The 13,734-nt window shown below is 45.5% G+C and overlaps 1 protein-coding gene and 1 non-coding gene across 10 annotated transcripts in view; both read right to left on the bottom strand.

Annotated features, from left to right (window-relative positions):
* Nucleotides 1–5,582, bottom strand: part of IARS1 (isoleucyl-tRNA synthetase 1) — a 107,030-nt gene extending 101,448 nt beyond the window's left edge. For 8 of the 9 annotated variants that reach the window (XM_057404249.1, XM_057404254.1, XM_057404253.1 and 5 more), the window contains exons 1-4: nt 5,492–5,582; nt 3,146–3,265; nt 2,476–2,632; nt 1,870–1,989 (exon numbers count right to left, since the gene is read on the bottom strand). In XM_057404249.1, the coding sequence (XP_057260232.1) occupies nt 1,870–1,989; nt 2,476–2,632; nt 3,146–3,264 (396 nt within the window). In that variant the 5' untranslated portion in view covers nt 3,265; nt 5,492–5,582. Of the gene's footprint in view, nt 1–1,869; nt 1,990–2,475; nt 2,633–3,145; nt 3,266–5,491 lie in introns of those variants that run through there. The other variant, XM_057404258.1, reaches the window with a different exon arrangement.
* Nucleotides 4,787–4,921, bottom strand: LOC130596540 (small nucleolar RNA SNORA84). Its single transcript, XR_008971546.1, has one exon. It is a non-coding gene; the product is annotated as a small nucleolar RNA SNORA84 (small nucleolar RNA).
* Nucleotides 5,583–13,734: the final 8,152 nt, after the last annotated feature.

Below are 13,734 nucleotides of genomic sequence, written 5' to 3' on the forward strand. Positions count from 1 at the left end.
GATCAGTAGAAGGATCCATGAAGTTGATCCACTGAAAGGTCTTATACATCCAAGGAACTTTTCATATATTTCATAAGCTTCAAACATTCGTTAGCCACTCCAGAGAGAAAATAAACACTATCTCCAATAAGAATGTTTGGAATGCCTAACATTATCCCAAAATACCTGAATTTATTACCAGCCAAATCACAAACAAGATACTTAAATTTCATTACTTTTATTATTAATCAAAAAACATATGTCTGTAAAAATACACACATATACATGCACAAGTTTTCGCACAAACCAAAATACAAATCTATTTACCATCTAAAAGACTAAAGTATTTGGACTAATCAGCACTGCAAAAATACCAGTTGCTGAAGACACAGCAAGTTAAAAGGAACAGCTATGGAAAACACATGAACCAGAATTAATCTTTATATTTCTATTTAAAAAAGGCAACAAAGAATCATTGATGATGTTTTTGAAATACAAGATTTCAGAGTATACATGAATGCTGTATTTTTGAAAAAACAAATTCTGTGCTTTTCATCCAGCCACTTGCTTAGATTTAAGTCACAGCTATTCTGCAAAAGGCAGTTGCAGTTTCTTTGGATACTGCCATTAACTTCAGAATACACCCAAGGGCAAGAGGCAAGTGATACTGAAGTAAGAAATCGCTATTTCAATCAAAAGAAATACAGCAGGACTAAAGAACATACAGAGGCTTGTGATGACGTAGAACAGCTTCTGCATGAGGAAGAACTAAAGAATTAGCGCTATCCTGGCTAGGAAAAGACATAACCAATAGTGAAGATACAGATTTACTGGAAACTGTATTATAGAAGAGCTCTTCAAACGGTGTGTAGGAATGCCTTAATGCATATACCTAGATTAAAAATGTAGCTAGAGAAATTCATGAGGGAAAATAAAAATGTTAGGGATTATAAACTTTGAAGAAAAAAAAAAAATATTTGGCCTAGGAAGGCCTTATGTCATAAAGGCTGAAAAGATATGGTCTGCTCTTCCACCCTTCCTTTGGCACTTGCTATTGCATGCTGCCACTATAATATAACAGCACAGCTGGGAAAGCACCTGAGCCGCTCCTCAGCTCCAGAAAGCCTCATCTTTCACTTCAGAGACATATTAGGCTGACAATAAATAAAGTACTGGGCTAAATGTACTTCATTCTGGCCACAGTGCTAAGGAAAAATTTAAGAAGCATCAGGTTCTCTGTATGAGACTAATATTATTCAGACTTAGGAAAAAACCAAACCTGTGCCTCTCAAGAAAATACCTAATCCATCTACTTGGAACAGTTCTTCAGTCTCAAGAGTCTGCACAGAGAAATGCTCTCCCTCTCACTATATTCATGGGATGCAAGATTTAGACCAATATTTTCTTGGAAGATTGAGGGCTAGAACTTCTGCTGTTCCAAAAATACAAGCTACAGTTCTACACTTCAGCAATTACAAGACTGCAGGGAGGCAGAAAAGCCCAGAGGTTAACGTGCATTTTCTTTATGAGGTTCATTTGAAAATCAAATTCAGATCTTACTTTCAATTTTCCAAACAGAGAAGACATGAAGAAAGAAATAACTTGTTCAAGATATCTATTATATGCTCAATATATCTAGTTAGACATTTTGAGTTTCAGGTTACCTTAAAGTAACCTTGTCTGGACATCACAGCAGTCTCCCTGTTCTGAGCCCATAATGTTCCTTCTGTTCCCCTTTTAGGATCACCAGTGAGAAACACAGAAGCTAAAGGCATGAGATTTATGCAAGTAATCAAATAGACAGAAGAATGAAGCTCACCCCAGCTGAAAATCACCTGCACACGTATAATTAGAAGCATACAGCAGAATATACATCAAGTCTTCACTTACCTCCCATTCCTTTGAGTATCTCATCACAATTCCTCTGCACTGGTTGTTGTATTCCTCAATCCCCATCTTTGCCACATCCTCTGGCCCTTTAATGCCTAAGGTCTTATCAATCTCGTATTCCTGGAAGCATTGAAAACAACCAGACAAAAAAAACATGCTGTCATCAAAAGCTTTCAGGATTTCCCTGGATAGTTTATTCACGCTTTGTGTATTCTAATGAGGCTAAAAGGCCTCCTTTATCCTTTTGAGATTTCATGAGTATTGCACCTGAACTAAGCAGATATTTCAAAGGGTAACCCTGGTGTGATTGTTTCTCTCCTATCTTCAGAAAAATCATATACATACCAAATAAACAAATGTTTATAGGAATTTAGGAATTAACAGTGCCTGAAGAAGGGCAGGCGACTCATAGGAAGCACACACAAGTAGACATCACCACACAGGCAAAAGCCAGAGCAACACAGTGGACAAAGAACTTCCTTTTTTTTTTTTTTTTTTAATCAAAAAAGCCAGGAACAAAAGCAATAGAAATGTGATCGATAAGAAGGTAACAGCACGCAAATAGGAACCAACAGAAATATCTGCAGACAGATTTATTACACATACCACAGGTAAGCCATGGCAATCCCACCCAAACCTTCTGTCAACATGAAAACCACTCTGATGAGCAAATCTGGTCACTATGTCTTTAATGGTTCCTGCAAGAATATGGCCATAATGTGGAAGCCCAGTAGCAAATGGAGGCCCGTCGTAGAAGTTAAACCTACAACACAAGACAACATTCTGAATTAAAAAACTAAGCATCAAATCTTCTAACAGAATACCTGTATGCTTATGCTTCTTACATCTTAATAGGTCAACATCAATTTCTTCCTCTTTTATTATCAGTCAGCAGAGGTACTACATTGGCTGTGGGACTAAAGAGAACACTTCAATTCATTGAGTTCCTTCTGATTGCCAGTTCCACCAAGATTACTACTGAAAATACCAGTGTGCTGCTCCACAACCGGCAGATACAGGAAAGAGTTGCCCTTGCAGATTTTTCTTATAATCCCACCAAATAGGAAATTAGTTTTATTACTACTGCCTGAAAACTGTTGATACTTCACAAAGCGAAACACAAATGGTCACTGACACAGCGACAGCAGCATTAGCCAAGGCTATCTGCAAAGGGAGCAGCTGTTGTTAACAGAACTGAGGCGATAAAAAAGTAATTACAGCTAAACCAACCTTGCAATGTCACACACAGCTGCTACAGCTTCTAACAGGTTCTTACCTAGGCCTGTTCTTTGATTGCTTTAGGCACTCCCGGAAACAATTCAGATTTTTCCATAGTTCCAGTATCTTCTCTTCCTCTTTTGGAAAGTTTATGTTTTCTGGAACTTGTTGAACCATTCTTTCCCAGCAACAACCAAGCAGAGAAAAGAAAATACATATTGAACACAAGTGAGAAAAAATGACAAACACAGTTTATTGTCTTCCAAACCTGTATCACCAAACCACATCCCATTTTTCTCCCCCCAAAGAGTTTGATTCAATACATTTTTTATTATACTTCTTTTTTTGTTTCTTCCATCTAGCCAAGCCAACATTCTCAGATGCTCCTAAAATAAGCTAGACTTCAGACAGCACACTTGAAATGCATTGCCACGACAGATAAACACGTGAGAAGAATTCAAACAGAAGAGGAAAAAGCTCAAATGCCTCATCTCTGAGTCTTGAAAATCTCTAACTTCCAGAAAACTGGCAACACTCCTAATCTCTTTCTGGCCTCTTCTGGGTGTTTTCTTCAGTTTTACAAGTACGTCAGAACTAAACTTCTTGCTGGCCATTTCCTGAAGGTCTTTTTTTATTTGATGGATTTTGGCTACTAGAGCCTAAAGCCATTCCCCAATTCTGGGTAAGTCAACGAAAATCACTACAAGCAAAATTATGTATAAGCAACATAAGGAAGAGAATTCTCAACATCATTAGAAACACACAATAGAGCTGCCTGTTGTTCCAGACTTGCTAAAAGATTCAAAGGGGTCACATTTAAAAAAAATGCTACAGCAAACACTAAATAAGAATAAAGATATTTAAGACAGAGTTCCATAACAGAAGAAAACTGTTTAAGGACGTTGTAATAGATGACAGCAGAGAAGAAACAGGCATGCCCACCACTAACTTTACTGCTGCTGCCCCTTGGCACTTACACCAAAATGAGCTGAGCAATAGAACAGCCTTAAGTTTTGGTTTCATTGTAGAATTACAACTAATGGCACATGAACAGAGTCTTCTGATTTACTCAGTTTTCTCAAATAGTAACCATAAGCACCAACAAATGCAAATGCATGAAGAAAATACAAGTTACAGTTGACAGGCTGCTTGGTAGTGCTAAAGTTCCAAAACATGTACTTAAATGGAAACCAAAACACCAGAGAAATCATTACCTCAATACTTGAACACTTATGAAGTGTGCCCCAAAATGAAACCAACAGACAAATCCCACCATTCATACTTTTTATTAGCAGAGAGAATCATCTGTCATACAAACCCAAATTATCAAGTAAGACAAGAAATTCATTGAGAAATGGACAACCTAGTACACACATGACACCACAGATGGAGAGGAAATTACTGCATACACAACTTTTTCTTCAGTACAAAAGATTTCTTCACATCTCAAAACACTAATGAGGCCATGCCATTTCTCAATAATTTGATCACAGCTACAAGATCACAGAGACAATGGAGATAATACAAAAAAATCAGCCTTAAACATTATTTCCTACAAGCTAGTTGACTTGAGGATCTGCACATTTTACTTCTATCAAGCTCAGCCTTTGCAGTGTAATGGTAACTGCAAAAGTTTTGGCAACTGGCCCAGCTGTCAAGTCCCTGTAATCTAATAAATTAGACAGAGGTTTCAGGTTTGGTCTGTAACTGTGACCAGGCTATGGAAGCTGCTCACATATCACAGGCTCCATGCGTAAATCACAGCATCACTTTCGGCCCATTCCTACCAACTGAAGCACTGTACGCACCAACCAGTGTCCAGTAACCACAGGGCACAAATTCATACTCCATCTGATCAATATTACATAAGTTTATTATGTCAGAATTAGGGAAATAAAAAAAAATACTGATGAGAATTAATATGTAACAGTCACTACAGGTCAATTTTTTCAAGTTACAAAACAGAATTTGAAACGGATTGACCTAAAACACAAACCATTTCTAAAATCTGTCTAAGGCTCAACCTCAGCTGAGCAAAAAGGCAAAGAATTTTGTGTACAAGAAAAGCATCATCAGTCTATAGACAAAGGTATGAATAACTCCACATATCTACAGAAAAATAGTTCATTACTATCTATAAGCAATCTAGGTACTTTAAAAAAAAAAATCAGAAAAAAAAAAATCAAGGCCAACTCATTACTTAGAACACAGACCGAGTGAAAATATCACAAGTGATGTTACAGAAGGCATTATACAAAAGCATCTAATAAAGCAGCACTTTGGGACACACATTAGTAAACACAAGCAGGGTTTGTCTTCCTGCTTCTCTATTCAGTTTCTGCTGAAAAGAAATATTAAAGTTTGAAACAACACACTACTGGGGAACTTTTTCAAGTACACTCACGTTTTCTAAAAGATAACAACATTCAATAGGAAAGGTGTCAAATTCTGTAGATTGTACCACAGCAGTCTCAAACTTAGGCTGGGCTTCTTATCTAGAAGAAAAAAAAATTAACAAGCATTAAAATCAGAAAACTCAGATGTCCATTTTAATAGTAAGATTATTTTTTTAAATCAGTATATTTTTTAATCAATTAGGATGTCACAATGAATGAACCAGTATTTTAGGAATTCGTTGGATTTAACACACATCACATACAGACAGATGGTTAAAACAAAGTGGATTTGAAGATATTGCTAATTTTGTCAACTGAAAAACAGAAAAGAGAGAGAATCAGAATGAATTAAAAGTGTACAAACAATCTCCTAATTTCAAGGGGTTTATGGTCAGTCTCTAATCCTTGTTCCAGGCACCTTCTTACACAAACTACTAAGCTAAGAGACCTAAGCGCAAACTTCCCTTCAGAAATGAGAAGACTTCTTTCTCCACCTACAGATGCCCTCCCCAGCATTACACAACATGCTGTTTTACATGCACACAGAACCAGACTCTGCCTTTTCAGGTACTGAGCTTTGAGACAAGGCAATTTCTGGGGTAACAATCTTGTAAGCTGTACATCTGATAATCAGAAACATCCATTTTCTAGAACTGATGGAAACAACCAAGTTTAAAATATAAGGAATAATAGATGGGAACAGAACACTAAGCAAACAAAGGTTTGCTTCTGAAAACCTTGGGCTAATGCCTTATCTATGCCTTATATGGAATAAAACTCCAACACTAATCGAAGGCCTGGGAATGGGTGAGGAAAAAACCAAACAAATCATGCACACCTAGCTTTAAAACCTCTCCAACTGAGGCATCTCACCCTACTCTAACCACAACTTCATATAAACCACCAGAAGGATACAAAGCTGCCACCCTCATGGCCAGCCTCCCCAGTACTGCAATTTGTAAGCGTAATTACTTCAGGAAAGAACCATGGTTTTCTTCACAGAATCTGGGGGTTGATGGTAACATTGAAGATTTATATTTACACCCTATTCATAGCAGACTGATAATGGCCTGATTTTCAACTGTTCTATTTGATGGGTCATGAAACTGAGGAATTACAGATTTTTCTTACAATACACGCCAAAGTGAGCAAATTAGAAAACTAAACTGGGAAACTATAAAATGATATCTTCAAGTTTCTAAACAGGTAAATTCATTCTACTCAAGATGAGCCCAAGGACAGGTTAGGGAAAGTGTACCAAGATTAATCCATCTCAACATATCACATCAAAGATGGACCATAGCCCATCTGTCTCCCACTACAGAAGGTTTCTTTTTATGCTGAAACACTGATTGAAAACTTGCTGAAACAGTGAGTAGATTCATAAATACTATGTTCAGACCCAAATATATGTAATACTACACAAGAACTCAACTTTACTCTGACTTACATCTTAAGCAATTCTTCCTTTTGCCTTCATACTGCCTTGATTAAAAGTGTAGAATTCGTCATCATCAAAAAAAACCAACAAAAAACTAGGTTATTTTGAAATAACTTTGAACTATGTATTTAAAATAGATAGAAACTAGTGTTATTTGACTCAGTGAGCGCTGTTGCTGTGTGCCAGCAGAACCCTGCCCTTATCTGACAGCTGCTTCCTAAGCATGTCACCGACAAACTTAAAACATCTGCACTTTCTCCAGCTCCCAGAAGACTCCCGGGGTGGGGGAGCAACATTTGCTGAAGACAGAGTATCACAGCTATCACAGCTAGTGTGCCTTCCTCGGAAACTTCCCCTCTATTATAAGGATGCTGAAGTGGAATGCTTAAGACATTCTACACAAGGAATTTTAGATTCTTTGTTCAAATAACTACGGAAATTAAACCTCGACTGGTACTGAAGTCTGCAATAAGGAAGCTGGTTAACCTTTAGTAAGTAATTATTTTAAGTAATCACTAAACTCCTGGGTGGGGGGGAAATCTGAAGAGCACCCAGGGGAGTAAAATACATTATATGCAAACATAACGTTACAAGTACAACACACATTTTGGAAGACCTGAAAAGACGCTAACCCCGAAACCCAGGAGGGGGACAGCCAGCCCGGCCGCTTCCCCGTTAATGGGCTCCATAGCTCCGGGCGGCGAGAAGAGAAGCATCAGCTGCACCGAGCAGGAGCGGACCAGCAGCATACCCAGAGCCCAAACCATCTGCACAGACCATATAGCCAGCAGGACCGGCACGCCACGTAAGAGCCGCCTGTTTTCTGTGACACTCTAAAAGGTGCCTCCCGGCACCGGCGCCAGCACGAACCGCTTCCGAAAACTCCGCAGCGCCCCCGGTAGCCGACGCCACCCCGGCCTCAAAGCTGTGAGCGGACCCCCGAGCCTCACTAGCACGCCTTTGACCGGCGATAGACAGAAAGAAGGTGCGGGAGGCTCAGGAGAGCAATCACAAGGACAGGAGGGGACAGGACCGAAGCCGGTCCAACCACCACCGCTCACCTCCGTACAGCCTGTCCCGCAATGATGCAACCAACCATCTGCTTAGACCAAAATCCCAGGGAGCTTTGCTGGGGTCCTCTCCATAACCAGTGTCCACGGGGGTCCCATGGGACATACCTCAGAAGCATCACCTTGCCTCTTAAAGATTTGGAGATACTGTTTCTGATGTGAATACAACATAAGTCCCCTTCTTTCCCAAGTAGAAAAATAAAACCAAACTTGCAGATGGGTTCCCATATGTCAAAGGAAGCATAAGAAGTTGAAAAAATATTATTGCTGGCTGGCAACCACAGCATTGTGAAATGGCAAAACGTTTCCTTCCACCTGGAGAATGCACTGAAAGCAGCTGTGGCTAAGGCTCCCAGTGGAAAATGGGAGAGAGCCCCAGGAGGTGATGAAGTGAGATGTGCTCTCTTCCCAGCCTGCACACCTGAGCCCCTAACCAAACACAGCATGGTGAACAGCACTGGGATCAACAACACCCTCAGCAGCTCAGCTGCCTCTGTGTAACGATTTTCAGTTGCTCTTAAAACTTCTATACCAATACAGATTTAAGTGATCAATAAAAACTAGCTTTCACTTTTGATTTTCAGGACTCAGCAGTCTGAACAGGGCAGTGTCTGCGGACACAGGAGTCATGTTCAGCAGAATTCTCACCTGCACAAAGCAGCACATGAGTGTTTTCTACACAGATTTTCATGCATCACTCTACAACACCTAAAAGAGTAACTCGACATGCATCAAACTGAGAAATAACACAGAACATGTGAACTGAGCCCAGACAAAGCAGGACTGACCAACAGGACAGGGGCAGACTGAGGGATGTGATTGTCAGCGTAAGATCTCCAGTATAAGCAGGATGCAGACTCCTGCCAGTGTGGATCCAGGATGATCTATGTCCAGGAGAGAGGTCTGAGGTGGCAGAAATCTGTTTAACCCATATTGCTTTCTAAAAGCATATATGGAAAAGGAAGAATATTCTGTGACAGCTCAGAACCAGAAGGAGGACTTGGATCATACACCGTCATTCTGTCACATTTTAGGTTTTTTGGGTTGTGTGTTTGGGTGTTTTTTTAAATCTAGTAAGTGTCATTCAATAATGAAGATAGGTAGGTAGGAGAGGAAGAAAATGCAGAAAATAATAAATAATTCAAAGATTTTTCTCATCATTATGGACCTTTTCTATACCTAGAAAGCTCTCTCCACTATGCAGACAGATGAGAATTACTTTCAGGAAGCTGTGGATTTAATTTAAGAGTAGTTTCTGATAATTTAGTTTGAACTTCCCTCCCTCCCCCTGCACCCCTGCCCTGTACTGTAAGTTTACTTGAAAAAAGTCACCAACAGCTTCAGAGCACTTTGTGCGCTATTCCTTTAGAAACATACAATTTATCAACTCTGGAAGTGCTGCAGCCTCCCCCTGCTTTCACATTGCTTCACTTCACAGAGGTTACATGTTTTTAGACTTGTGCTTGCTCCAGTGCCAAGTCCTTCAGTTTTGGATTTTAATTTATAAAACATACAGGTGATAAGGCCTTTAGGAGTTTGAATACCATATAATTTCTGAATGGAATTTAACATAAACACTGCTTTAAAAATATGGACTCTTAAGCAATAAAATACAAATGTTGACAATCTATTGTGTACAACGTTGACTCTGCAGTTGCCACACAGATTTCCATCCTGTTCCCCCCTGTAATAGTTTGCACTAGTAAATAGTTTTTTCATGTACTTTATTACAGTACATCAAAGTCTACTGTCCTTATGCATGGCCTTTAATTGAAACTGTTCGGGCCACAACTCAGCTCATTCTTCATAAACAAACTGACCGTGAAGGGGCGAATATGGAAAAAGGGAAGTCACGGTCAGATTTGTTAGTGCAGTAGCTGCACACAGAGGGATCAAGGCCTAGCACAAGTAACTGGGACAATCCCTGAACTGTATGAACGCATGTCTCTGCTCTATTTTTCACAAAATACTTTTGAAAGAGCATCTGGAAAGATTAAAGGGAGACACAAACCCCCTTAAAGCCCCAAGAGGGAACTCCCCTCTAGCTAAATGCGCCCTCAGACCCCCTAGCACCCTAACCGTTCTCTCCGTTTCAGCCCGGCCTCAGCGCCTCTATCGCGGCGGCTGCCACGGGTGGGGACCGGCCTCGCCGTCCCTCAGGCGGGCTTGTGCCGGTAATCGGCGGCGGACAAGGGATCCTTCCCGCTCCGCCGCCGGAGCGGGTCAGATGGGAGGGAACCCCTGAAGCGTGAGGCAGCCCGCCGGGCGCGTCCTCCCCTCCCCGCTCGCTGAGGGGGAAGGAGCGGCCAGGCTCCCTCAGGCCCGGGCACCATTTTGTGGGCTACCATCGGGAAGACCACCGTTCCACGGAGGTGGCGCCACGCTTAGGCGGGAGATACGGAGCAAGTGGGGCATCAGGTGCTAACACACGGGACCACAGCCGACCGACACCAGGCACACACATGCCCCCCCTCACACCCCCGTTAAGAAGCGACTCTACTCGTGCCTCTTACGCCACACCGTACCTCATGGGCGGCTTACGCATTTTACGTACCGCCACTGACGCGAAAGGGAGAACAACTGCGCTGGCGCGTGGCACTGAGCGTAAACAGCATTCGTGAATAGGGGATGAACAAAATAACGCTCGCGCAGCACTGAGCCAAACCAAAACACGCCGGATGGGGGAGGAAGATCCCGGGACTAACCCGGGAGACACGAGCCCGCTGCCCGGTGCCACTCGTCGTGCCGCAGAGCGCTCGTGCCCACCGCCATGGCAGGCAAGGTTTAGCGAGGACTGGCTTGCTCAACAGAGACTGTACTTCTCTCCCCTCGCGCCCCCCTCCCGGGCAGTTGGATCGCGCCGGGGATATAAGTAGGCTGTGTGGGTGCGCGCCGCTAGGCGAGGGGTGGTGGTCGCGTTTCGATCAGTGTCCCGCGCCCTCAGCTGTCGCTCCCCCCGGGCCTCGCCTCGGACCGCCGTGCCCCGGCGGAGCGCACACAGCCCGGTGCCGGCCGGTCGGAGAGTACTGAGACCATCTCTCCGCGGCAGCGGCTTGGAGCCGCTCAAGCTGCCCCTCAGCCCGCAGCCCTTCAGCCAGGCTATGCACTGTAAACCGGCTCCGCTCAAGAAAAAAACGGAGCGGATTGTGAAGAGGTAGAGGCGCCCCGGGAGGCCCCCGTGAGCGGGGACGCAGCAGGGCTCTTGGGAACCGGCCGCTCAGCCGGGGGCAGAAGGGGGAGAAAGCGGACAAGGGCGACGACGGCGCTGAACCTGCTCGGCGAGGCTGTCCCGGCGGCTCGGAGCATGTGAGAGCCGCGATGCTGCGACGCGCGGAGCTGGTGGTGTGCGGCGGGGCGCGGCGGCCGCCCTGGGAGCGCGCCCGCGGCGAGGGGGTGCCAGGAGGAGGCTCCCCGCAGCCGCTGAAGGGCGGCGAGCCCCGGCGGGGCGGCAGCCGGTCGCGATGGCCGCCTGGGCGGCGCGGGAGACACCCCGGCGTGTCGCGGAAGCTGCTGGGCAGCCGCACGCACAGCCACTACCAGCACTGGCAGCACCAGCAGCAGCTGCAGCAGCACTGCCGCGCCTTCCGCCGCTGCCAGCGGCCGCGGGTGCTGCTCTCCCTGAGGCCCGTCAACGTCTTGGGCAGGCGGGCGCCGGGCATGCGGGCGCCCCGCAACACCAACCAGTTCCTGATGCGGGAGAAGTACCAGCTCATGCACCTGCGCTCGGACTCGGTGGGTACCGAGAGCGGTGGGTCGGACTGCGAGATGGACCCGCTGGACATGGACTCCTATCTGGGGGTGCTGGAGAACGCCCGCGGGGCGCTGATGGAGTGCACTGGGGAGGCGAGGCCCGCCTCCCGCCCGTCCGCCCAGTGCCCCACCGGGAGCTGTGTGGCCGCGGGCCCGCTGCAGGAGGAGAGCCAGCAGTACTTCCCCTCCGAGGACGATGTGATCGAGAGCGAGCTCTTCATGGAGAGGGACTTCGACGAGTTCTGCAGCAGGATCGCCTGAGCCCCGTTGCCGGGCGCTGTCGGGCCGGGCTACTGCATCTTCCCCTGGCCGGTTTTGGGGGTTGGGGGGGGTCTACTTACTCGCCGTGAAACCTCTCGGGGGAGCGGGAGAAGTTTATTTCTCAGTCACCCCTTTGCATTTTCGTCAGGGGGGCTGGCTAATTTTATAAAGGTGTGTGTGTAAGCAGGGGGGAACTCTGCGCCTCCCTTGGAAATAAAGCGAACTTTTCTGCTGGCGAGCTCGGAGCCGTCCGCGCTTTGCTTACGGGGGTGAGAGGACCGCTGCTGCCCGCCTCGGGGCACCGATGGGGGGGGGGGGGGGGCTGGGGTTGGCCTCTCCCGGCCCTTTCTCCTACAAAGTCACCACGGAAAAGTTAGAGGCGTTCCTGGCGCTCGCCCCTGTTTCTAATTTACTACGGAGAAGTCGTTCAGTGATCGCTTCGGACTGGAGAGGAAAGCCCTTTCCCCGCTGGGGGGGGGGGGGGGGGGGGGGCGGAAGGGAGCTGGAGAGGAACGGCAACGGGAAAACAAACTGCAACGGGGGAACGAACAGCGCGCCGGGGGGAGGAGGGGAAGGGCGGCCTCGGCCCCGCTCCAGCACGCACCGCCGGGGATGGGGGGATGAGCACGCCGCGGGGTATTGACTGTTTCCCGGGGGACAGGGAACGCAACCGAACCCTAATGGCCTCCGGGCACCAGTTCCTGGTGCCATGGCTGCGCTGGGTTCCTGCGGCTATTGGAGCGTTTTCATGGCTGCCTTGTACTTATGACAGCGGGGGGTTTATTCCCGTTTTACCAACTACAGCAGGGGAAGAAATATCTAGAACGATATTTAAAGGGCCTCTGCACACCGAAGAATGCAGCCACCTACCAGCTGAACCAAGCGCTGCTGAGGCAATAGCGAGGTTTCTGTTTTATACCTACCGTGGAGGGAACAAAGAAGGTAACCATCAAACTCACCAAACCCTTGAAAGGGAAGTGGGAGGCATCCATTCAAGGTAGGGGGAAATTAGCAGTTACTTTACAAAACAGGTAACATTCCTGGAACTTGTTGCCACAGGAGAAGATGGGAGCACATTGTTTCCACTAGATTAAACAAATTGGTGATAGCATGTCCGTGGACATGCAGGCACACAGCACCAGTGATCAGTGCTGGGGTAGCAGGAAAGGAGCAGGGATAGGAGAAGCAGCTCCTCACACAGCCCAGCCTGTGAGCACCCGTGCTGCTGAGCCAGAACACCGGCCCTGTGAGACACAGGTCTCATGTAACGCCTTTCTTACATTCTCAACCCCAACTACAGCACAACTATTGCACGCTTGGAGAGGGGTATCTTGGAATCATTTTTCCACGTGCCTTCTTTTCCCTGCAGCACGGTGTCAGCTGTCACATGCCTTGTGCTTTTCACTAGGTAACAACATACGTGAGAAGTTCGTCGTTAGGAACATTGCTGTCCCTCCTCTAATACATGCCTGCGAACGCGAGGACAGACATCTGCCCTTCCATGTCAGAACAAGTGTGATGTTGAGAGACAGAGCCAGATAATACCTTTTACAATTAGAGACAGGAGTTTATCCTCACAAAGGAAACCAAAATTTAAGGCAAAATATTTGAAATTTCTAGTACATCAGTTGCACTCCTATGAAATGCAACATCCAAATACACAATTTTCTTCACCTTTCCTAAGAAACAAAGCTGATGAACACACTAACATCAAGATTTTATTTGCAAA

The sequence above is a fragment of the Pezoporus wallicus genome, unplaced genomic scaffold (assembly GCF_028554395.1).
Source record: "Pezoporus wallicus isolate ANWC-B61680 ecotype Strahan unplaced genomic scaffold, APGP_CSIRO_Pwel_v1 contig_5935, whole genome shotgun sequence".
Taxonomy (NCBI): domain Eukaryota; kingdom Metazoa; phylum Chordata; class Aves; order Psittaciformes; family Psittacidae; genus Pezoporus; species Pezoporus wallicus.